General features: G+C 46.3%; 1 protein-coding gene across 5 annotated transcripts in view; it reads left to right on the plus strand.

Moving 5' to 3' along the window:
• The first annotated feature begins 2,016 nt into the window (after positions 1 to 2,016).
• LOC132207473 (uromodulin-like) overlaps positions 2,017 to 22,523 on the plus strand; it is a 35,812-nt gene continuing 15,305 nt past the window's right edge. The window contains exons 1-5 of one of the 5 annotated variants that reach the window (XM_059643116.1): positions 5,020 to 5,515; positions 9,897 to 10,041; positions 13,768 to 13,844; positions 13,928 to 14,092; positions 21,993 to 22,078. In XM_059643116.1, the coding sequence (XP_059499099.1) occupies positions 5,467 to 5,515; positions 9,897 to 10,041; positions 13,768 to 13,844; positions 13,928 to 14,092; positions 21,993 to 22,078 (522 nt within the window). In that variant the 5' untranslated portion in view covers positions 5,020 to 5,466. Of the gene's footprint in view, positions 2,192 to 5,019; positions 5,516 to 9,896; positions 10,042 to 13,767; positions 13,845 to 13,927; positions 14,093 to 21,992; positions 22,079 to 22,523 lie in introns of those variants that run through there. The other 4 variants (XM_059643118.1, XM_059643117.1, XR_009443489.1 and 1 more) reach the window with 4 other exon arrangements.

Raw genomic sequence — 22,523 nt, forward strand, 5'->3', positions numbered from 1 at the left:
CAGGGCCAACAGTGGTGTCCCATGGCCAGAGTGTCCATGGTAAGGAAGAACTGCAATGTCAATGTAACAGGGTCAGGACTGAGGTCAGAGTTGAGACAGTACTGCAGGATTAGAGAGTCAGTGTTGTGGCTGAGAAGCACTCTGAGGTCCAGTACTGAGGGAAAGCTTCATGATCAGTGGGTCAGTTCTAAAGCTGTGCTACTTTGTCAGAGGGCCATACTAATGCAGTGCCTCATTGTAATGGGATAAGAGTTGAGGGAATGTCGCACATGCATCACTAGCTCATCATTGACTGTCTAACAGTGCAGCACACTCTTAGTATTGACCTTCCAACAGTGTAGAGCTCCCGCAGTGATGACACTGACCATGCAACACTCCCTCAGTACTGACTCTCCAACAACGCGGTGCTTCCTCAAGAATGACCCTCGGACAGTGCAGTAATTCCTTAATATTGGCTCGCCCTCGGTGCAAACTCGCCCCTCATGGCTGAAACCCCCTTCATGGAGCACTTGCCTAGTGCTGACACCATCCCAGTGCTGACTACCCCTCAGTGCAGAACTCCCTCAGTGCTAACACCCGCTTCTTGCTCAAACCCCCTTATTGGAGCACCTCCCTCGTGCTGATCCCCCACAGAGCAGCACAGCCTCAGTGCTGACTCCATCCCAGGTCTGACCTCATCCCAGTGCTGACCGCAATCCCAGTGCTGACTACCCCCCAGTGCAGCACTGTCTCGGTCTGAGGCCCCACGGTGTAGCACCTCCTAAGGCTGCCCCCGTTAAGTGCGACACTGCCTCAGTGCTGACCACCCCTCAATGCTAACCCGACCTCAGTGCAGCACTCCCTCAGTGTTGACCCCACTCAGTGCAACACTCTTTCAATGCTGTCCCCGCTCAGTGCAGCACTCCCTCATTCTTTTCACCCACACCGCCCTCAATGTCAACCCCACAATGAGGCACCGCATTAGTATGGCCCTCTGACAAAGTAGCACAGCCTCAGAACTGACCCATTGACAATGAGTCTTTCCCTGTGACCCCCAGAGTACTACTCTACCACAGCACTGACACTCGAATCCTGTCACTCTGTCTCAATTCTGTCTCCTTTACAAGGAGCGGGGTGTCAGCACTGAGGAGGTGCTGCAATGAGGTGATCGGTACTGAAGGAGTGCTGCACTGAGGGGTGTCAGGACTGAGTGGGGGTCTACACTGTGGAAGGGCCAATTTTCAGGGAGTACTGCACTGTCAGAGCATCGATAATAAGGGTGTGCTATGTTGTAGGAAGTTCAATAATGAAGGAATTCGAATTCTGCACGGTCAGAGGGTTAAAATTAAGGGAGTGCTGCAGTTTCAGGAAGCTCATGTTGTCGACGGGGGCACAGCAGAAAGTCATGATGGGTCAGTGGTAAGCTATGCTACACTATTGAAGGGTCAGCACTGAGAGAAAACCTCTGAGGGTCAATATTGAGAGTGCTCCAAGGTCAATGATGAACGGGTGCTGAAGGGTTACAGAGTAAGTACTGAGGGAGTGCTGTATTGTCAGTGTTATCACTGAGGGAGCTCCACACTGTCAGGAGCCCAATATTTAGGGAGTGCTGCACTGTCAGAGGGTCACTATTGAGGGAGTACTGCTCTGTCAGAACAGGACACTTTGTTCCGTATGAATTATATTTTTTGTTTCCCACAGTGAACCGAAGGAAAATATTTATTTAATATATCTGTCATTTCCCTGTTCTCTGATGAACCCACTTCAGGAGGGAGCCTGTTGACTGAGGGCTCTCTGGGTCCGTGTCCCTGCTCCCTATTTACAGGTGCGCTCCTCTAATTCCAGCGGAACCATGTGACCACCGCGCGCGGTCGGGGCTTGCCCGCGCGCACATTCAAAACCCCTGCCGTTCACCGTCAACCGCCGGGGAGCGTGTTTGCGCCCGTCAAAACTACAATTCCCATCAGGCGACACGGGCACAGCTTCCGCAATTCGCCCCGCCGGTGGCGCACACTACACAGGCGTATGAATCCCCACGCAGTATGGGTAATGTAGTCCCAACTGCACTGCAGGATGTGAGCGGCTCGGGAAAGTTGTGTGGTGAGACGAACAATTAATGTCGAGAGTCTGACCTAACTCTTGTTCGGGACTGGAAGGCGCTGGAAAATACTGTTTTTTTCGTGTTGTACAGTCAGAGCGAGGGGAACGGATGGTGAGAGTGCTCAGAGCCGAAGAATGTGTTTTTTACCCGGTTCCTGCAGATGTTTCGCGGTGTTCATTTATAACCAGACATTTCACTCTGCTTCAGAAATAACAAAGTGTGGAGCTGGATGAACACAACAGGCCAAGCAGCATCTCAGGAGCACAAAAGCTGACGTTTCGGGCCCAGACCCTCTATCACAGACGGGGATGGGGAGAAGGGAACTGGAATAAATAGGGAGAGGGGGGAGGCGGACCGAAGATGGATAGAGGAGAAGATAGATGGGGAGGTGGTGGGGGATGGGGGATAGGTCAGTCCAGGGAGGACGGACAGGTCAAGGAGGTGGGATGAGGTGAGTAGGTAGGAAATGGAGGCGCGGCTTGAGGTGGGATGAAGGGATGGGTGAGAGGAAGAACAGGTTGGGGAGGCAGAGACAGGCTGGGCTGGATTTGGGATGCGGTGGGGGAAGGGGAGATTTTGAAGCTGGTGAAGTCCACATTGATACCATGGGGCTGCAGGGTTCCCAAGCGGAATATGAGTTGCTGTTCCTGCAATCTTCGGGTGGCATCATTGTGGCACTGCAGGAGGCCCATGATAGACATGTCATCTAGAGAATGGGAGGGGAAGTTAAAATGGTTTGTGACTGGGAGGTGCAGTTGTTTATTACAAACAGAGTGTTCTGCAAAGCAGTCCCCAAGCTTCCGCTTGGTTTCCCCGATGTAGAGGAGGCCACAATGGGAACAGAGGATGCAGTATACCACATTAGCAGATATGCACGTAAACATCTACTTGATTTGCCAAGTCTTGGGGCCTGGGGTGGGGCTGAGGACAGAGGTGTAGGGACAGGTGTCGCAGTTCCAGCAGTTGCAGGGAAAAGTGCCAGGTGAGGTGGGGGCTGGAGGGGAGTGTGGAGCGGACAAGGGAGTCATGGAGAGAGTGGTCCCTCCAGAAAGCAGGTAAGAGTGGGGAGGGGAAACATGTCTTTGGTCAGATTGCAGATGGTGGAAGTGTTGGTGATGCTGCCAGAACTGCTGAGCTTATCCAGCCATTATATTTTTGTTTTAGATTCCCTACAGTATGGAAACAGGCCCTTCGGCCCAACAAGTCTACACCGCCCCTTGGAGCATCCCATCCGGACCCATCCCCCATCCCCCATAACCCATAACCCACAACCCACACACCCCCGAACACGACAGGCAATTTAGCATGGCTGATCCGCCTAACCTGCACATCTTTATACTGTCGGAGGAAACCGGAGCAGCCGGAGGAAACCCACTCAGTCACGGGGGTTTATATACCGGGCTTCAAGGCTTATATACTGGAGCTCCTGTTTTTAGCGTTTATTTACCGGGGATGCGTGTTTTAGGATTTGGTTACAGAGTGCTCTGTGTTTTAGGGTTTTTTAACAGGTCCATCTGTGTTTTAGGGTGAACATTAGGGACCATCTCACAACGATGCAGGCCCACAGATCTGACCCACCGACAGTCTTGCAATCTATTAGGCCTGAGCATCTAATCATGTCGCACTTCATCAATTCTGACCCTCGAATAAAGAGGCACTTTCTCAGAACCGACCCAGTGACAATGACACAATCCCTCACTATTGACTAAGTACTAACCTCTGACAGAGGCAATTCCTCAGTATTGAGCCTACAATAGAAATGCAATACTTCCATATTGACCTTCTGAATGTGTTGCTCATCATTAATTGTGAACCCATTCCAATGAAGCTCTTCCTTTGTGCTCAATCTCTGATAATAATGCACTCTGGCAGTTCTGAACCTCTGACAATGCTGCAATACACCAGTAATTATCTATTAATTATTATATTATCAGTAGAGGACTCCCTCAATGCTTACTCCATTACATGGAGGTTATGCGTCAGACCTGACCCTTTTGACAATGAGGCACATTCTCAGGACTGAATCTCTGACAATAAGGTGGTCCCTCATACTCAGTTGTGTGATAGAGCTGCAATACCTCAGCACTCTCCTCTAATCGTGTAACACTCCAACAAGGGTGGCTCAGTCGCACAGGGCTTAGCACTGCTGCCTCAGTGCCAGAGACTCAGGTTTGATTCCTCCCTCGGGAGACTGTCTGCATGGAGTTTGCACGTTCTCCACGTGTCTGCGTGGCTTTCCTCCCACAGTCCAAAGATGTGAAAACTTTGGCCTTGCTAAATTGCCCAGCATGTTCAGGGATGTGTAGATTGGGTGGGTTAGAGGAGGGTGGGTCTGGATGGGATCCTCGGAGGGTCAGCATGGATTTGTTGGGCCGAAGGGCCTGTTTCCATACTGTGGATTATATAAAAATACAAGAAAATTCTGACCCAACCACAATGAAGCACCGGCTCAGTGTTGATGCTCTGTGACTAATGTGCTCTGTTACCAATCTGGCACTCGTTCAAATCTGACCCTATTAAGATAAGGTATCAGTCCAGTATTGACCCTCTGACAATAATGCACTCTCTCAGTACTAACCATGTGTCAATGACACACTCCGTCAGTACTGCCCTTATTTGTTTTATCAAAATAATCAGTAATACCTTGCATTTATCCTTCTGGACTCTTTCACATTATAGCATTGGACAGCTATCAGTGTGGTATTAGAGATAACAAGGTGCAGGGCTGGATGAACACAGCAGGTCAAGCAGCATCATAGGAATAGGAAAGCTGACGCTTTGGGCCGAGACCCTTCTTCAGAAATTCCTGAAATATCGGATTTCCTGCTCCTCTGATGCTGCTTGGCCTGCTGTGTTCATCCAGCTCTACACCTTGTTATCTCAGATTCTCCAGCATCTGCAGTTCCTATTGTCAGTGTGGTATTGCCTGCCAATGGGGACCAAGCAATCTCTGGAGCATTACTAGTGATGTGACACAGTCATTTTGCCCCTGATATGTCCTACAAACGTTACAGAAAACATGCAGCTATCCCAGCGCTGTGTAAACTGTTCTTTTCTTTGTCCACCAGTCAGTGTCGACCTTACTTTCATAAATGTTTTGTAATTAACTGTCTAACTTTTGAAATCTATTTCAAGAACAACTAGAAGGTAAAAGGTAACTATTCCAAATGTTCAGTTTGCAAGTTGATAATCTGTCGCCTGAGAAATAGCCCAGAGTCAGAGATTTGCAGAAAGAACATCAGCTCGAAGCCCAGACATGAGGAACAGGCAAAGACCTGAAGTAAAGATGGTGAATGTAGGTATCAGGAGACAGAAAGACAATTGTGGATGAATTTACTCAGGTGATTGTGAAGGCCAAGGTCGTTCCAGCATGGTAGAGTGCTGGCATGGACCTCACAGCATTCCCAGGCAGAAATGGCACTGGGCATTCAGAAGGTGAGAAATGAATTGTTTATACAGGCTCCAATCAACCAGCTCTTATTTAATGGGCCAGATATTGCTTGCTTCACTTGTACAGATTTTGTCAAGCCCTGCTGATGTATCTGGGAGGAGTTTTTCCGACACCTCAGAATTGAACCCCTGACAGTATTGCACTCCGCCCTCACTTATGACCGCGACTGAGCTGCAATACCTCAGGGCTAACTTCCTAATCGTGTAGCACCCATGAATTCTAAGCCCCTAAAATGAGATACTGACTCAGTATTGACCCTCTGTTACTAACACACTCACTCAGAGCAACCCTCCACCAATGCGACCATGTCTCAGAACTGGCACTATGAGAATGAGGCACCCCCTCAGCACTGCATCTCTAATCATGACATTACATTGAGACTGTCCTTCTATACTGGCCCTCTGAACAATGAGGCATTCTCTCAGTATTGTCTCCACAACAATAATCCTGTCTCACAATTCATGCCATCTGACATAACCGGATCAGAACTGAGGTTTTGCAGTAATGATAAGGCAGTCCCTCAGTATTGACAGTCTGACAATTTTGCAATCCCTCAGTAGTGGACCTCTGTCAATGAGGCACTCCCTCAGTAGTGGACCTCTGTCAATGAGATACTCCCTCAGTACTGGACCTCTGTCAATGAGGTACTCCCTCAGTCCTGGATCTCTGTCAATGAGGCACTCGCTCAGTCCTGGACCTCTGACAATGAGGCACTCCCTCGGCACTCGACCTGTGACAATGAGGAACTCCTGCAGTATTGACCTCTGACAGACCTGTACCACCTCAGTCCTGATGCTCTGGCAGTGCTTCAATATGCCAATACTGACCACCTCACAAAAAAAGAGACCCCTGCAGATAAACCCTGAAACTGAGAGCCTACTGTTTTGAAACCCTGAAGCACAGAGCCCACAGTATATAAACACGAAAGGTCAGACCCCCCTCCAGCTAAACTGTAAAACACAGAGGTGCCTGTAAATAAATCATGAAAACAAATCCCTGTAAATAAACCCAGAAACACAGACACTCCTATAAATAAACACTGAAACACAGAGCCTCAGTAAATGAACCCTGAAGCATAGAGATGGCTGTACATAAAAAATGAAGCACAGACCCCTTGTGTATAAACACTGAGCACACTTACAAAAACAATGAAACACTGAGCACGGTGTAAATAAAACCTGAAACGCACAGCCTCCTGTAAGTATACTCTAAAACACCAAGCAAACTGTAGATTAAATGCGAAAACACACAGCACCCTGTAAATAAATCCTGAAACTCCAAGCCTCTTCTTTAAATCCTGAAGCACAGAGCAAGTTGTGAATAAACCCGAGAGCACGCAGCCCACTATTTTAAACCCTAAAGCACAGACTCCCAATATATAAACCCTAAAACACTGAGCACCCTGTAAATATATGCTAAAACAAAAAGCTCTAAATTAACCCTAAACCACTGAGCCTTCCTAAATAAAGTCTGAAACACAGAGCCTCCAGTAAATAAACCCTGAAAAACAGAGCCTTCTATAAATAAACCTTGAAACACAGTCTTCTGTACATAAACACTGAAATATACAGCTGCCTGTAAATTATCTCAAAAACAGAGCCCCCTGTAAATAAACCTGTAAACACAGACCGGTCTGTAAATAAATCCTGAAACACAAAGCCTCCTGTCAATAAACCCTAAAAAACCGAGCCTTCTATAAATAACCCTTGAAACACAGAGCTTCCTGTGTATAAACACAGAAAAACACAACCCTAGCCCGGTACGTAACCCCTAAAACACAGAGTCCCTGTACACAAACCCTGATACACAACAGCCCCCTGTAAATAAACCCTGCAGCACAAAGCCTCCTGTAAATAAGCCCTCAAGCAAACAGCCCCCTGTTTTAAAACCTAAAGCACAGATGGCTCGGTATATTACCCCAAAAACACTGTGCCCCCTCAAAATAATCTTTGGAAAAAAACTTGTAAATAAACCGTGAAACACAGAGCCTTCTGTGAATAAACCCTGAAAGAGAGAGCCACCTGCAAATAAACCCAGTAACATAACTCCCTGTACGTATACCATGAAGCACAGAGGCCACATTATGTAAATCCTAAAGCACAGAGCCGACTGTTTATAAACACTAAACCACAGAGCCTCCTGTATCTTAACTCTAAAACACAGAGCCCCTTCTAAATAAACCCTGAAAACAAATCCCTGTAAATGAACCCTGAAACACAGAGCCATCTGTAAATAAACCCTGAAAGACAGCCTCCTGTGAATAACCCCTAAAAAAAGTGCCTTCTGTAAATAATCCTTAAAACACAGAGTCTCCTGTGTATAAACGCTGAAAAACACAGCCTCCTGAAAAAAAATACCAAAAACAGAGTTCCCTGTAAATAAAACCTGAAATACAGAGTCTGCTGTATTTAACCACTGAAACACAAAACGTCCTGTGAATAAACCCTGAAGCAAAGTGCCCACTGTTTCAAAACCTAAAGCACAGATTGCCCTGCGTATGATCCCAAAAACACTGTGCCCCTCTAAATAATTCCCAAAAAACAGTGCCTTCTGTAAATAATCCCTGAAACATGGAACCCCCCCTGTAAATAAACCCTAAAACTCAGACCCCCCCCCGTACATAAACACTGATGCACACAGCCCCCGTACATAAACTGTAAGGCACAGAAGCCCCTGAACACAAACCCTAAAGCATCGTGCTCCCTGTACAGAAACTTTAAAATGGAGACCCCCTTCAATAACACGGAAAACACTGAGCCCCCTGTAAATAAATTTTGAAAACAAATCCCTAACCTTAACCCTTACCCTAACCCTAGTCTTTGCCCTAACTGTAACACTAATGCTGACACCAACTCAAGCATCTGCACTAACTCTATAACTAACACTAACCCTGATCCTAATCCTAGCCTCTGCCCTACCCCAACCCTCACCCTAACCCGACACTCTGTCCTATCCCGAACCCAAACCCTAACCCTAAACCTTGCCTCTGCCATAAACCTAACCTAACACTAACACTAACACTTTTATCTGACCTAAACCTAACCCTATCCCAAGCCTCAGCACTGACCTGAGACCTAAACTTCACCTCTGCCCAAATCGTAACCCTAGTGCTAACCCCAGCCCCAAAACAAGGCTCTGACCTTAACCCTAAACCTATGATCCACCCTAAACCTAGCCTCTGCCTTCTCACTGACACTGACCCCAACCTAGCCTCTGCCCTAAACCTTACCCTAACTTGAACACTAGTCTCTGACCTAACCCTGACACTAACCCTAATTCCAGCCTACGGCTAACCCTAGCCTTCCATTCTGACCTGACACTGACGCTAACCCTGACGCTAGATTCTGCCCTCACAGTAAAACTATCCCAAACCTTAGCCTCTGCCCTTATCCGAACCGGAAACTTAACCCTAGCCTCTGCCCTATTCCGAATCCTAACCCTAAACCTATCCTCCACCCTAACCCTAACCTTAACCATAGCGTCCGCTGTTATGCTAACCCTAATCCTCGCCTCAGCCCTAACCCTTACCAAAAATCTAACCCGAACTCTAATCCTAGTCTCAGCCCTAACCCTAAACCTAACCTGGCCTCAGTCCTAACCATAACTCTAGCCCTAGCCTGAGCCCTAACCCTAATCCTAACCCTGTCCCTAGCCTGAGTCCAAGCCCTAGCCCTAACCCCCTGTTCCTAGCCTGAGCTCTATCCCTAACCTGAGCCCAAGCCCTAACCCTAACCGTAACCCTAACCCTAACCCTGTCCCTAGCCTGAGCCCAAACCCTAAGCCTAACTCTAGCCACTGAACTAAATCTAAACCTAACCTTATCACTAGCCTCCGCCCTAGTCTCTGTCCTCACCCTAACTCTAACCCTAAACTCTAACCTAACCCTAACCCTAACGCTAACCTTAGTCTCTGCCCTAACTCTAACCCTAGTCTCTGCCCTCACTGTAACCCTAGTCTCTGCCCTAACCCTAACTCCAACCCTAAACTCAAACCTAACCCTATCACTAACACTACCACTAGCCTCAGCCATGACCCTAAACCTAACCTGAGCCTTGATCCTAAATCTAACCCTAACCCTAACAAAAAACCTAACTCTAGCCTTTTCGCTAACCCTAAACCCAACCTGGCCTCAGTCTTAACCATAACTGTAACCTTAGCCTGAGCCCTAACCTGAACCCTAGCCTCTACCCTAAACCTAAACCTAACCCGAACCCAAACCATAAATCGAACAGTAACATCTGCTCTAACCCTAACTTTAGCCTCTGCATAAAACCTAACCCTAGCCTCTGCCCTAGACCTAACCCTAAACCTTGCTCTAGCCTGTCTGCTTTACAAATCAACATTAAGCTTATTTGTAACTCTCAGTCCCATACAGTGCATTCGCTGACCCGTGTGTCAATCATACAGTGTTGGACCAGGCCTGGAGAAGCATCGATTGTGGTTTGTTGGAATGCTTGATTGGGCTGATATGTGATGAAAGTCTTCAACAGGGATGGTACAGGTTTAACAGGTAAAGTGAGGGAGGGAGGGAATTTGTTGCAATGTGAGCAGTAATTTGGAAGTGCAGAGGAGATGGCATTGTGCATGTTTATTGTTTCCGAACTAGTCATCCTGGGGACCAGGCTAATGCACTGACAGCGCTGGTGGTATTTGTGATCCATTTGGAAATATACATTAATCTGACCTCCTCACTGGTGACCATGAAGCTCTTGTCTTTCACAAACTTATCATTAGGTAAGGACTTGTGTCATTCACAGAAATGTGGGTTGATTTATTATTGTAACTTGTGCCAAAATGCAATCAAAAGTATTGTTTTGCATGCCAACCGGACAAAGCATATCTTACATAAGTTCACCAGGGTGATAGAACAGAGTGCAGAATATAGCGTTAGAACTACAGAGAGATGTGGAGAAAGATCAAGCCTAAGACCATTAATGACATCGAACTGTACAGCACAGGAATGGGCAATTCGACCACAATGTTGTGCCACACATGATGCCATATTAAACTAATGATTTTTGCCTACTCATGATCCATATCCCTCCATATTCATATACTTATCTAAAAGTCCTTTAAATGCTCTTATTGTATCTGTCCCCACCACCATCCCTGGTAGCGCGTTTCAGTCTTCTACCACTCTCTCCATGTAAAAACAATCTTGCCCCTTACATCTCCTTTGAACTTTCTCCCACTCACCTTAAATGCAGGCCTGCGAGTACTAGAAAATTCAATTCGGGGAGAAAGGTTCTGACCACCACCCTAGCAATGCATCTCATAATTTTATAGACTTCTATCAAGTCTCCCCTCATCCTGCAGAGAAAACAACCCAAGCTTTTCTAGACTCTCCTTATAGCGCATAAACTCTAAATTCAGGCAGCATCCTGGTAACCTCTTATGCACACTTTCCAAAATCTCCAGATCGTTCTTGTAGAGTGATGACCAGAATTGAATACAGTCCTCTAATTATAGCCTAATCTCATCTACTCATACAGCTGCAACATGACACCCTGACTCTTGCACTCAATTCCCTGACCAATAAGGGCAAGCATGTCATATACCTTCTTTACCAGCTTATCTACTTGCATGGCCGTTTTCAGGGAATGATGCACTTGAATCCCAAGATCCCTCTGTACATCCTTGCTGTTCGAGGTTCTGTGCTTAACTGCCTACTTTTCCTTAGCATTTGATCTCTAAGTGCAGTACCCTACACATACGTGGATTTAACTCCATCTGCCATTTCTCTGTGCATACCTGCAACTGATCTATATCCCACTGTATCCTTTGACAAAAGTAGAGGCTGTCCACAACTCTGCTGATCTTTGTATCGTCTACAAACCTACGAGCCCACCAATCTACTTTTTCATACTTTCATCCAAGTCACCTATATATAGAAGTCCTAGTACAGATCCCTGTGGAACACTATTAGCGACAGACTTCCATTCTGAGAAAAAATTCTTTCACACCATCCTCAGTTTTCTCTGGGCAAACTAATTTTGAATCTGCCTGGCCAAGTTACCATGGATACAATGCATCTTCATCTTCTGTATTAGTCTACCATGAGAGACCTTGTTGAAAGCTTTACTAAAATACATATAAACAACATCCGCTGCTCTACCCTCATGATCACCTTTATTATCTCCTCAAAAAATTCAACCAAATTTGTGAGACGTTACCTGCCTGCTCAAAGCCATCATGACTGTCCCTAATTTGACCATACTTTCCCAAGTGTGCCTAAATCCTATCCCTCAGAATTCTCTCCAATAGCTTCCCAAACAGATGTAAGACTCAGACAGTCTGCAGTTTCTTGGTTTATCCCTGTTATCCTTTTTGAACAGAGGAACAACGCTAACTAACCGCCAGTCCTCCAGGGACTGTCCAGTGGCTAGTGAGGATGCAAAGATCTTGGTCAAGGCCCCAGCAACCTCCTTTCTTGAGTTTCCCACAACCCAGGATAGATACCATTGGGAACCGCAGATGCTGAGCAATCCGAGATAACAAAGTATGGAGCTGGATGAACATAGCAGGCCAAGCAGCATCTTTGGAACACAAAAGCTTACGTTTCAGGCCTAGACCCTTCATCAGAAAAAAAGGATCTTGTGTTCATCCAGCTCCACACTTTGTTACCTGAGATACCATCGGGCCCTGGGGTCTTATCCAACGTAATGCTCTTGAAGTGACCCAACATTGCTTCTCTCTTGATCTGAAAATGCTCTAGCATTTTAGGATTATTATTATGATTCAAGCACAAGATGTGTGTTCATCACTGACTAGGCCAGCATTATTGTTCATCCCTAATTACCCACAGATCAGTTAAAGGTCAACCACGTTGCATGCTTCACACAAATCCCACTTTCTTCCATTACGTTCTCCTAAATGAATACTGTCACAAAGTACTGATTTAACATCTCACACACATCGTCTGCCCCTGAACAGAAGCTTATCCTTGAGTGTTCCTACCTTGTCTCTGGATATCTTCTTCTTTAATGTGCGTATAGAATGCCTTGGGATTCTGTTTAACCCTACTTGCCAACGTCATTTCATGGCATCTTCTTGCTCTCCTAATTCCCTGTTTGATTCCCTGCCTGCCTTCCTCATGGGCCCTGTCTAATTTAGCTTCCTAAACCATACATATGCTTGCTTTTTTCCCTTTTGACTAAATGAGTTTATTCATAAGTCTAATAACAGCAGTAAAGAAGCTGTTATTACATCTATTTACATTTAAAGCATAAACTGTGTGTAAACCCTGTTTCATTCTGAGTACAAGGTTATTAAAATATACTAACTCTAGACATTATGTTCTTCTGTTCATCCACACTTACACCTCTGTGCTCTGCTCTTGTCACTAAATCTCTCTGTTACTCAACAAAGGTCTACAAACCCTTCCATTAATGCGCGCTCAGTCCATTGCGCTCACTTTTGCTTTCCATAGTATCTGGTGAAACTGCGCCCAGAGCACTGTGTTCTGCTCTGGTCTTCTTTAATCCACAACATGAGAATTGTTCTGTGTTGTGTTCTCCATAACCCTCTGTTAATGCACCCTCGATAATTGTGCTTTGTTTTGATCCCTACATCTCTCTGGTTATCCAAACTAGTTGTGCTGTGCTTGTTTCGGTCTCCATATCCATCTGTTAATCCACACTCACCAGAAGAAGCAACAGCAGAGAAATCAGATAGAAATTGGAGTTAAATCCAGTGAAGATTCTAACGTGAAACTCAGTTCAGAGAATACTGTGAATGTGGATTTTAGTTCCACAAAACTAGGTTAAAATTAATCACTAGCTGGTGTTCAAGTGGAGACAGATGGATGAAGATGTGACAAAAAAAACAAGAACTAGCAGACCTCTCTGATGAATGGTCTCGGCCCGAAACGTCAGCTTTTGTGCTCCCGAGATGCTGCTTGGCCTGCTGTGTTCATCCAGCTTCACACATTGTTAACTAGAAGAAAATGTTGATTCAGAAACGGGAAGATGACAGTTGGCAGTTCGGGTGCTGAAAAAAAATGGACGGATGACAAGACAGACAAGCCCCTCTCTTTATGCTCTACATGCTCTGTAAAATTTTGTAACTGTACAGAACACGGGCAGAGAGCAACAGGAGAGACCTGATAGAGGACGATATATAATGGAGAGAAGGTTAATTTGAGAGTGTGCACAGGTTCTGGAATTGTCTGTTGGTGGTACCCTTCTGTACGTGTAGGAGCAATTGTGATCAGTTGTCTCTGTGATTGCTGTTTCAGTTTCGGTGGATGGAAAATACCCGAGATTGTTATTCCACTCACTAATTGTTCTTCGTGGAGCACAGGCTGGCTAAATGGTAATTAATGATTTTATAATATCACATTCACATTCACCACCCATGTTCGTTACATCCTTCAGTATGAAAATATTACTTTACAGGACGACATCCCACTGTGATGAAAGGGGAGGTCACCAGGACTGTGTGTTTCAACTGGTTTGCGAATTCCTGCTACAGGAAACGAGAGATTCAGATTAAAAACTGTTCCAGTTTTTTTGTGTACGAGTTGAAGCCGGCTCCCTTCTGTCCTGCTGCTTGTTGCACAGGTACAGAACTGTTTCCAAATCCCCACAGCGTGACTCTGTCATCTTGCATTACCAAGGGATTTTTGAAAATTACGCCTGTCTATCATCTAAGTAACTGGGGCAAGCGATAAACGAGTGAAACATAATGTGAACATTTTACAACAATTCCAGAGAAGGGTCAGATTCTGCTCTCCTGTCAGTCAAACTCTGTCTCCATGAGAGCTTAAGATTATGGGACATTCCAAGTGTGTTTGAGTAGTGTAGATACTCCACTGAAAGACAGTAAGGGCCAATGGACACAATGATTAAAGTAAATGGTAAACAGTGACTGAGGGAGAAAGATGCAGTGACTGAGGGGAGAAGATTGTACTGTCCGAGGGGAGAAGGTACAGTAGCTAATGGTATTTTGGAATAGTGACAGAGCGGAGTTGGATTCAGTGTCTGAGGGGAGTGGGATATCGTGACTGTACGACATAGTGACGGAAGATAGTGTGTTGCAGTGACTGGGAGGAAATGGAATGCAGTGACTGGGGACTTTGGGGTGCAGGTAACAAGTGCCCTGGATGAAGTCAGAGAGTGGAGGAAGGGTGAAGCATTGATTGAGTTACAATCAGTGTATAATATATGCAGATGTTCTCAATTTGCATAAATGAAGAAAAGCCCTGTTCTCTAAACATCCCCAGCATGCAATGAGTGGTGCTGTTTCTTCAGCCTCCCACCTTGCCATGATTTGTTTCAGATACAGAAATGATTTCTGAGCACGATCAACAAACGACTGAACGTTCAACTACAGAAACATCTGCTTCAGGTATCAGCAAAATACAGTGACATGTAATGCACCTGTTCAGACAATATTGTACCATGTGTGTCTTACCAATGGGGGTGACATGCAGTGTCTGCGGGGAGAGGGCACAGTGACTGATCAAAAGGAATGCAGTGATACAGGGGAGTGGGATGTCGTGACTAGATGGAGATTGACTCTGTAACCCAAGGAAATTTGATGTAGTGACCAAGAGGAGGTAGGTGCAGTGATTAAGGGGAGAGTGCTATCATAATCGTGGGTTAAGGGATGTAGTGACTGAGGGGAGTTAGGATGTAATAATTGAGGAGAATTAGTTGCAGTGATTGAGGGGATGGCTATGCAGTGAATTAGGTGTGCATAAATCAGTGACTGAAGGGATACGGCTATAATGAATGAGGAGATTGGGAGAAAGTGCCTGTGGGGAGTGAAATATCGGAACTGAGGGGAGTTAGGATGTTGGGACTAAGAGTAGTGGGACGTAGATATTGTGTAGACTGAGGAGACGGGTATAATGGCTTGAAGGGACCTTGAGTGCCTGCGTTGGTGACAATGATTGACTGGAGAGAGTGGGATGCATGAAGTGACTGAGGGAGCTTGGGTGTAGTCACAAGAGGGAGTGGAATGTTGTTAAGTGAGGAGGATATGGTGTTCTGACTGATTGGAGAGGGATTCAGTGACTGAGGGCAATGATGTGTCATGATTTTGGTGTGTATGTGCAGTGGCTGATGATACTTGGATGTAGTGGGACAGAGGGGTTTGTGATGCAGTCCCAGTGGCGAATTTGATGTAGTTACAGAGGAGAGATGGGTGCAGTGTCAGACTGGTATGGCTCATAGTCACTGACCGGAGTTGGATGCCATGTTTGCACAGAGCAATAGATGCTTTGATAGAGGGGTTTTGGACTGTGTGTCTGAGCAGATATAATGTGGTGAATGAGGAGAGTTTGCAGTGATCACCAAAGGGGGACTGATGTGGTGACAGATTGGAATGAGATGCAGTGAATGAAGGAAGTGGATTGTGATGACAGACGGCAGTGACATGCAGGGACTGAGGAGAGTGGGATGTAATAAGTAAGGGTTGTTGGTCGCATTGACTGAGGAGAATGGAATATCGCAGCTGATGTGAGGGATGTAGTGAGTCAGAAGTTGGCTCCTCCTTTACATTGGTGAGACCAAGAGAAGGCTTAGAGGTCATTTTGTAGAGCATCTGCGCACTGTTCACGACAAATAAAAACACCTGCCAGTTGCAAACCATTTTAACTCCCACTCTCACACCCACTCCGTCCTCGGTCGCCTCCAGTGTCACAAAGATGCCACCTGCAAACTGGAGGAACAGCATATCATATTCCGCCTCAGGAGCCAAAGGGATTAGCTAAGAGACTGAGAAGAATTGATGTCAGTGATTGAGAGTAGTGTGCTGCAGTGACTGAGTGGATTTGAATATCATGACAGAATGGGAGTTGTGTGCAGTGACTGAGGGAAGTGGGATGTACTGACTGAGGCTAGTTAGATGCAACAAGTGAGGAGACCGGTAATCAGTGTATGATGTGAATGAAATATAATGAATGAAGAGTGTAGGATACGACAGGGTGGGGTCGATTGCCATGACTGGGTCGAGTGGGATTCATTGACTGGCTTGAGTGAGAGTGTGTATTGCAGTGGGACTGACGGGAGTGGGCTGGTATGGCTGACAGGAAGGATATGGAGAGGGAGTGAGGGGAGGTGATGCCAGTGACTGAGGGGATATGGAGGCAAGTTCTAAGGGGAGTGACGTGTGGTGGCTGAGGGGTTCTGGGATAGAGTGACAGAGAGAAAAGCGTGGGACGTAGTAACTGAGGTGTGTGGGATGTAGCGACTGAGTGGAGAGGATGCTAGGAATTTTTGCATGCAGTAACTGAGAGGAGTTGGATCATGCAATGACTAAGCTGATTGAAATGCAGAAACTGAAAGGACAGAGATGAAGTAAGTGAGGGGAGTGGAGTGCCATAGCTGGGTGGACCGTGATCCATGAATAGAGTGTGGGATGCCATGACTGAGGCAAATGGGTTCTGGTGACTGAAGAGCATAAGATGTAACGACTGAGGGGTGTGTGAGCGACGGAACTGAAGAGAGTGAGTTCCAATAAGTTAGCTGAATGGGATACCATGACTGAAGGGATGTAGGAACTGCGGAATGGCAAACAATGACTGAGGGGAGCGTGGTGAATTGAGAGGGATTCAGTGAAACAGGGGAAGCATTGAAGACAGCAGTTGAGAGGAGTTGTCTGCTGTACTAACCGAGGAGAGAGTGGTGGAGTAACTGAGTGGAGTCAGATGCGATGACATGAGATGACGGATACTTTTGACTGGGAAAAGTTGTGTTGTGGTGAGTGAGGAAAGAGTGGCGTGATCACAGGGATGGACACAAGGCTGTGATGAAATGAGTGAGAGATAGTGGCAGATGTGGGTGTGCTGCAGCAATTGAGGGAAATGTGATGTCGTGACGTGGGTCTGCAACACGGTAACTGATTGGAATGGGAATGCTGTGTCGGAGGGGAATGGGATCTTCTGTCTGAGGGGGAATGAGATGTGTCTGAGGGGACTGGGATGGAGTAATTGTCGGATTGAGATGAGGTGTCTGAGGTGAGTGTGATGCAGTGACTGATGAACGAGGGTTTTGGTGACTGAGAGGAATGCAATGCCATGCGTAAGAGGGGAGTGGGATGATGTTATAGAGATGTATGGCCTCTGATGTAAATGGGATGCAGTGACTGATGGTAATGTGTTCTCATAACTGAGGTATTGGGTTGCAACAATTGAAGAAGTGGAAATAATATACTGAGAGGTGTAAGACCTAGTGACGAAAAACTATGTGCTGTAATGACTGAGGGGTAAGGAATACAGTGATCAGACTTGCTGATTACAGCAACTGAAGAATGAGAGGACGTGATTGAGGGCATTAAGGGTACGGTGACAGAGAAGGCAGAAAACAGCAACGAAAGAGAGCAAATTGCAGTGACTACGGAAGTGGGCTCAGTGTCCAATGGGAGTGTGGTGTAGGCAGTGAGGGTAGAGGGATGCTGTGAATGCGGAGAGTTAAGTGTAGTGATTGCAATGTCACTACGTCACTGACGGGAGTGTAAATCTGCAACTGAGGTGATTGCCAGCGAGTTAGGCAACAGAGATGCAGAGACTGAGGGGATTGTGACTGTGCAGGGTTGTGGGGTGTGTGGGAGAATTTGAGGTGATTGGGATGTCAGCACAGAAGTAGGATCAAAGTGACTGAGGATAATATATATTCGTGATGAATAGCTGATGGAGTGACTGAGGGGGTTCCAGTGAAGTGATTGAAGCGAATTGGATGCTGTACTGAAGAGGATGGCACGCGGTGTATAGTTTTAAAGTTATAATTTTTTTTGGAATGTGCGCACCAGTGACTGAGCAGCATTTATTCCCCATCCCGTGTTATGTCGTCAGAGTAACATAGCATGGAAACAGGCCCATCGGCCCAAACTGGTCCATGATGAACATGGCGCCCATCAGCCAGTTCCAATTGCACACATCTGGTCCATATCCCTCTCAACCCTACCCATCCATGTACCTATCCAAATGGTTGTAAAATGTTGCTATTGTACCTGCCTCAACCACTTTCTGTGGTAATCCATTCCATACATGCACAATGCTCTGCGTGAAGAAGTTGCACCTCAGGCCCTCTCACTTCGAACCTCTGCCCTCCAGGTTTCAATTTCCCACCCCTGGGTAAGAGACTATATGCGTTCATCCTCTATGCCTCCCATAATTTTACGCAACATGCATTCTTCACCTCCCTGTCTACCAGTGATGTCGCTTTCACCGAACTATGTATTTGTACTCCTCGGACCCTCTGTTCCACAACATTTGTTAGGACCTCACCGTTTACTGTATAAGCCCCTCACAGTTATCTGTTACCTTTGAGAAGTTGCTGGTAGGCTGCCTGTCTTCAACCACTGTAGTCTACCTGATATGAGTTGACCCACAATACCATGAGGGAGGGAATTTGAGTATTTTGAATGAACTATGGTGGTTTGAAGGGGAACCTTGAAGATTGTGGTCTTCCCATGTATCTGCTACGCTTGCCCTTCCAAATGGAACTGGTAGTGGGTTTGGGAAGATTGCCCTGAGGGTCTTTGATAATTTTCTACAATGCATCTTGTAGCGAGTACACACTGCTGCTACTGTGCATGGGTGGTGGAGAGAGTGGGTGTTTGTCGATGTCGTGCTAACCAAGCAGGATGCTTTGTCCTGGACTGTTACCAGCTTCTTAAGGTTTTTTTCAAAGCTGTGTCATTCAGCCAAGTGGGAGCATTTCATCTCACTAATGACTTGTACCTTGTAGGTTGTGGACATACTATGGGGAGCCGGGAGGTGAGTTGCTCTCCTCTGACCTAATTTTGCAGCTCTGTCTATCGCTTGCTGCATGTGCTGTTTGGCATGCAAGTAGTCCTGTTTGTTAGCTCCACCAGGATGACACAACGTCTTAAGTGTGTCTGGTGCTGCTCCTGGAATGTCCTTCTGCATTGATTGAGAGGATTGGAATGCAGTGACTGGTGAGAGAATGCTCTCTTACCAGAGTTGAGTGAGATATAGTAAATGACGGGAGTAGGATGTAGTGACAGAGCAGAGTAGATTGTCGTGTTTGAGGTAAGTGGGATTTTTTGACAGAGAGGAATGATATGAAGGGACTGAGTTGACTGTGAAGCAGTGACTGAAGGGAATACAAATTGTTAACACAGGTCAATGGTATATGGTGACTGATGGATGGTGGGTACAGTGACTGAGATGGATGGGACATGATGACTGGGGTAAGTGGGAAGTTGTATTTGAGGGAAGTGAGATGTCATGACTGCATGGAATGGGATATATCACTGAGGTGATTGGAGTGCAATGATGGAGAGAAGTAGGCTTTGTGACACTTAGGCATGAGAATGAAGATAATGAGGCGCAGGGATGCAGTGACTCGGCATAATGAGAAAGCAATGACAGAATGTGTGGGATACGTTGACTGAGGGGTGTAACGTGTTGATTGATGGAAGTCGGATGCAGAGACTGAGATGCGTAGGATGTGGTGGTTGAGCAGAGTGGGATGTAGGTATTGACACCACTGGGCTGCACTGACAGACAAAATGAATTAGAGCGACTGAGGGAGAGGGAATGCAGTGACTCAATGGAATTCAGTGCATCAGCTCAGGGGATTTGGAAAATGTAACTGAGCAAATCGCACATAGGGACTGAGCAAAATAGGATGTCGTGACTAACGGAGTTGGGAAAACTGACTGAGGGTAGTGATCTTTAGCTATTCAAGGCAGCACGATGTCGTGCCCAAGGCTTGTTGAATATAGTGAGTGAGAGAAGTGTGAGAATTTGCCTTAAGGGAATGGGATGCAGTTACTGAGAAGAGTGTGAGGGTGTGACGGAGGCCTGTCACTGTCTGATTTTTGCCTCTCTATCATAGAATCCCTAGAGTGTAGAAACAGGCCCTGCGGCCCAACAAATTCACAGTGACTCTCGGAGCATCCCATCCAAACCCATCCCCCTATAAACCCACCTAATCTACACATCTCTGAACACTATGGGAAATTTAGCATGGCCAATCCACCTAGCCTGCACATCTTTAGACTGTGGGAGGAAATCGGAGCACCCGGAGGAAACCCACACAGACACAGGGAGAATGTGCAAACTCCACACAGATAGTTGCCCGACGGTGGAATTAAACCTGGGTCGCTGGCGCTGTGAGGCAGCCATACTAACCACTGAGCCACCATGCTACCCCTATCTTTGTCTGTCTCTCTTAATTTCTGCCTCCCTCCCTCATTTAGTCTGTCTGTCTTTCTGTCTTTCCCTGTGTCTTGGTCTTTCTTTCACTCTCCCCAGATGTGTCTCCCTGCCACCTTCGCGCTCTCACCACCTCGTCCCGTGTGTGTGTGTGTGCATGTGCGTGTATCTCTGTAGGTCTGAATGTCTGCGTTTGACTGTCGGGCTTTGTCCTTGTCTCTCTGTCTCAGCCCATCTGGTCTTATCTCTGTGTCTCCCTATCTTTGTCTGTCTGTGTCTTTCCTTCTGTGCTTTACACTTTCCGCCTGTCTCTCTCTCTCTCAAAATGTCCTTCTCCCTCTTCATTGTTTTCTCTCAATGCTAATGTCTCCTTTTCTTCATCTGGCTGCCTGGCTGTTCTTTATATCTCTTCCTCTTCTCATTCCACTTCTCATTCTCCTGTATGTGACTTTGGATTGTGGCTTGGTTTTCCCATCTGGATGAGAGTTTATTTCTCTCTCCCCATCTCCTTGCATACATTGTTGCTTCAGCCTCTCACCATGACTCCATTCCTTTGCCTGATTCTCATGCTCTGTTTTTTGTCTCCTTGTCTTTGCCTGTCTCTTTTTGTTCGAAACTCCCCATCTTCTTATACCTCTCTCTCTCTAACCATCCCTCCCTGCATCGTTGTCTGTCAATCTTTCACTGGTTTCACTGACTTTATCTGTGTCTCCCTGCCTCCTTACGACTGCCTCAATCTGTGACTCCCTATCTCTGTTTCTCTGTCTTGATCTGCCTGTCTGTCTGCCCACCCTTCTCTGTTAGATGTCAGACAAATAGATGTCTCCCTGTCTGCGTTTGTGTGTCTCTTTTTTGTCTGAGTCTCCCTACATCAGTCCATTTGGTTCTTTCTGTGTGTCTCCCTGTCTTCACCTGCCTCTCTCTTTCCAAGTCTTCCAGTCTCTTTCTCTCTGTCTCTCTCAATACCTGCCTCCTTCTCTATGTCTCCCTGAGTCAGACAGCATTCGGTTGTCTCTCTGACAATTGGGCAAAGAGAAAAATGGAGTGTAGAATTGTAGTAGAGAGACAATGTAAAAGATAAACTATTGCTGAGTTGGGAGCAATGAGAAGAAAAGTGGAATTGGGGGCGGGGAGTGGTGTGTGAGGGAGGAGAACGAAGACCAGTGCAGTGGGCTGACAGCAGAATAATCAAAACACAGGGAAAGAAACTAAATGAGGAGCAAGAGTTAAGGGACATCAATAGGATGGGTCCAATTGTGCCAATCAATACTGTATTTTGTGGGTTTTACTCAGGGTGTGCATAACATGTTGATGTTTTGCCTTGTGTTTAGATATTCAGTACCAATGGGTTAATGTGTTGCTTACTTTGGAGATGGAGATCAAGATTGAAGAGGCGAAGAAAATCGCCTTGCAGAGGGTAAGATATTCTGCTGTACAAAGTGGGTAGATGCAGACTACCGTCCTCTTGGCACCTCTTCACTGTCTGCTTTCACTCATTGTGGAATGGACCTCAGCAAAAATAAATGGTAGCTCCTCATGCCAAGTTGCCCTCATGTCATACTGAAGCATACGTTGGTTGGGAAAAGGGAGACTGTCCTTTGAGGAACAAAATGGCCTCCTTGGGAGTGTCACTCAGCTTGGGACAAAGGGATAGGTAGAATGCATTGACACTGTTCCAGGGTAACAGGTTGATAAGGAAGTTCTGAATGGCCTCCTGTATCGAACAAGCAGGATCAAAAGTGGAGTTGAGTGGTGCCCTATTGCTGAATAATAGATTCAGTGTGAGAACTGAATGGCCTTCCTCTCCTTTGTTTCCCCTTACTTTATTGACTCCTCAATTGTTATCTTCTTTTTCTCCTTTG

The sequence above is a fragment of the Stegostoma tigrinum genome, chromosome 48, assembly GCF_030684315.1.
Source record: "Stegostoma tigrinum isolate sSteTig4 chromosome 48, sSteTig4.hap1, whole genome shotgun sequence".
NCBI lineage: Eukaryota > Metazoa > Chordata > Chondrichthyes > Orectolobiformes > Stegostomatidae > Stegostoma > Stegostoma tigrinum.